The sequence below is a fragment of the Manacus vitellinus genome, unplaced genomic scaffold (assembly GCF_001715985.3).
Source record: "Manacus vitellinus isolate BGI_N305 unplaced genomic scaffold, ASM171598v3 scaffold_20_pilon, whole genome shotgun sequence".
In the NCBI taxonomy this organism is placed as follows: domain Eukaryota; kingdom Metazoa; phylum Chordata; class Aves; order Passeriformes; family Pipridae; genus Manacus; species Manacus vitellinus.
The window spans coordinates 11,426,027-11,427,575 of record NW_021939471.1 but is presented as its reverse complement, the minus strand read 5'-3'; the positions used below and the strand labels follow the sequence as shown (position 1 = coordinate 11,427,575).

The 1,549-nt window shown below is 60.8% G+C and overlaps 1 protein-coding gene across 1 annotated transcript; it reads right to left on the bottom strand.

Annotated features, from left to right (window-relative positions):
• Positions 1-2: 2 nt before the first annotated feature.
• On the bottom strand, positions 3-514 carry NEUROD1 (neuronal differentiation 1; the record flags this gene model as incomplete). Its single annotated transcript, XM_029959603.1, has 1 exon — positions 3-514. A coding segment is annotated over exon 1 (438 nt), but the record flags the coding sequence as incomplete, so codon positions are not given.
• Positions 515-1,549: the final 1,035 nt, after the last annotated feature.

Here is a 1,549-nt window from a genome sequence, read left to right as displayed (position 1 = left end):
TTGGAGAGCTTCTGCGTCTTGGAGTAGCAGGGCACCACCTTGCGCAGGTTGTCCAGGGCCGCGTTCAGCCCGTGCATGCGGTTGCGCTCCCGGGCATTGGCCTTCATGCGCCGCAGCTTGAATCGCTCCATGCGTGCCTTGGTCATCTTCTTCTTCTTGGGGCCCCGCCTCTTGGGCTTCTGGTCGTCGTCTTCCTCCTCCTCTTCCTCCTCCTCCTCTTCATCCAAGTCGTCCTCCTCGTCCTCCTCCTCACCGTTCCGCAGCGAGTCCTCCTCAGCCTCGGCGTGTAGACCCTCCAGGTCCTCCTCCTTCTTGTCCACCTCGTGCTCCTCGTCCTGGGAGCTGAGGCACTCGTCCGTCCAGCTCGGGGGGCCCTGTGGCTGGGGCTCGCCCATCAGCCCGCTCTCGCTGTACGACTTGGTCATGGTGAGCCTCTGCATCGCGGAGGAGACAGAAAAGAGACGTGTCAGCACCCAGAGCAGCGCTCGTGGCCCCGACCGGTCACCCGCGGGGAGAATCCTCCCGCACCCACCGCCCCGCTCCCCTCGCCCCCTCCGGAGGGAAGTTTAGATTCCCCACCGTGCCAGGGCAAACTTTTAATTGTCTCCGCGGTCCTGTCTTATAATTAAGTTCACATATGTTCAAATGCTATTATGTAACTCGCCGATATTAGCGGGGAATATAAACAGATTATGCGCGAGGGAGGTAGCTCGGGCGGCACGACGCGAGTGGACCAAGCGTAGATTGGGTTTGTTTGTTTTGTTTTGGAAAAAAAGTCAAACACTCTTAGGGAATAGGGCAGGGGGAAAGGCGGACACACGCACACACACCCGCAGGGACGGATGGCCACCCGTGACGCTTGTCCCCGCCGCTCTCCGCGGCTCCCCCTTGCCGCCTCCTTGCGCGGGGCTTGTGCCGCCCCAGCGGGCGCCGAGCACCTGCTCCCCGGTCCCGCCTTCTGCCACAGAACTATCGCTGGGTTCCCGCGGCCCCCGCCCGTGGTAACAGGTGCGAGACTGGCCCCAGTTTCCCGTCTCCGTCGTCCCCTCCGTTGCAGACGGGCATCGTCCCCGCCTTTCCACGGGGACGTTTCGTGTGGGATTGCGACCATTCACCGGTAGCATCGGGCACACCGTGAAGAAACAATGCCGCCCGCCCGCCGAGGCGCAAACCTGCGGTGGGACCGTGGCGACCACGCTCGGAGGAGGAAAGGGAGCTGGAAGTTCGGAGGCAGCATAGGTGGAAGCACATTAACACATGTAATATGCCTCTGTATAAATGCACGCACACATATATATTTATATGTGTGTACGGGCGCACATACACATTTACCCATATATGTGTATACACTTATGTATGTGTGCGTGTATGGATGGATACAGGTGTGCCCGCACACACCGGCAGCAACAATCGCAAGCGACAATAAAAAACCGAAGCCGTTCCGGCAGAGGCAGATCCCGTCCGCCTCGACCTCGAAGGGCCCTCTCCCACCCCGGCAGTCGCCGCCAACCCCTTTCCCGCGGGGGGCGAAAACCCGGGTTCCCGTTAC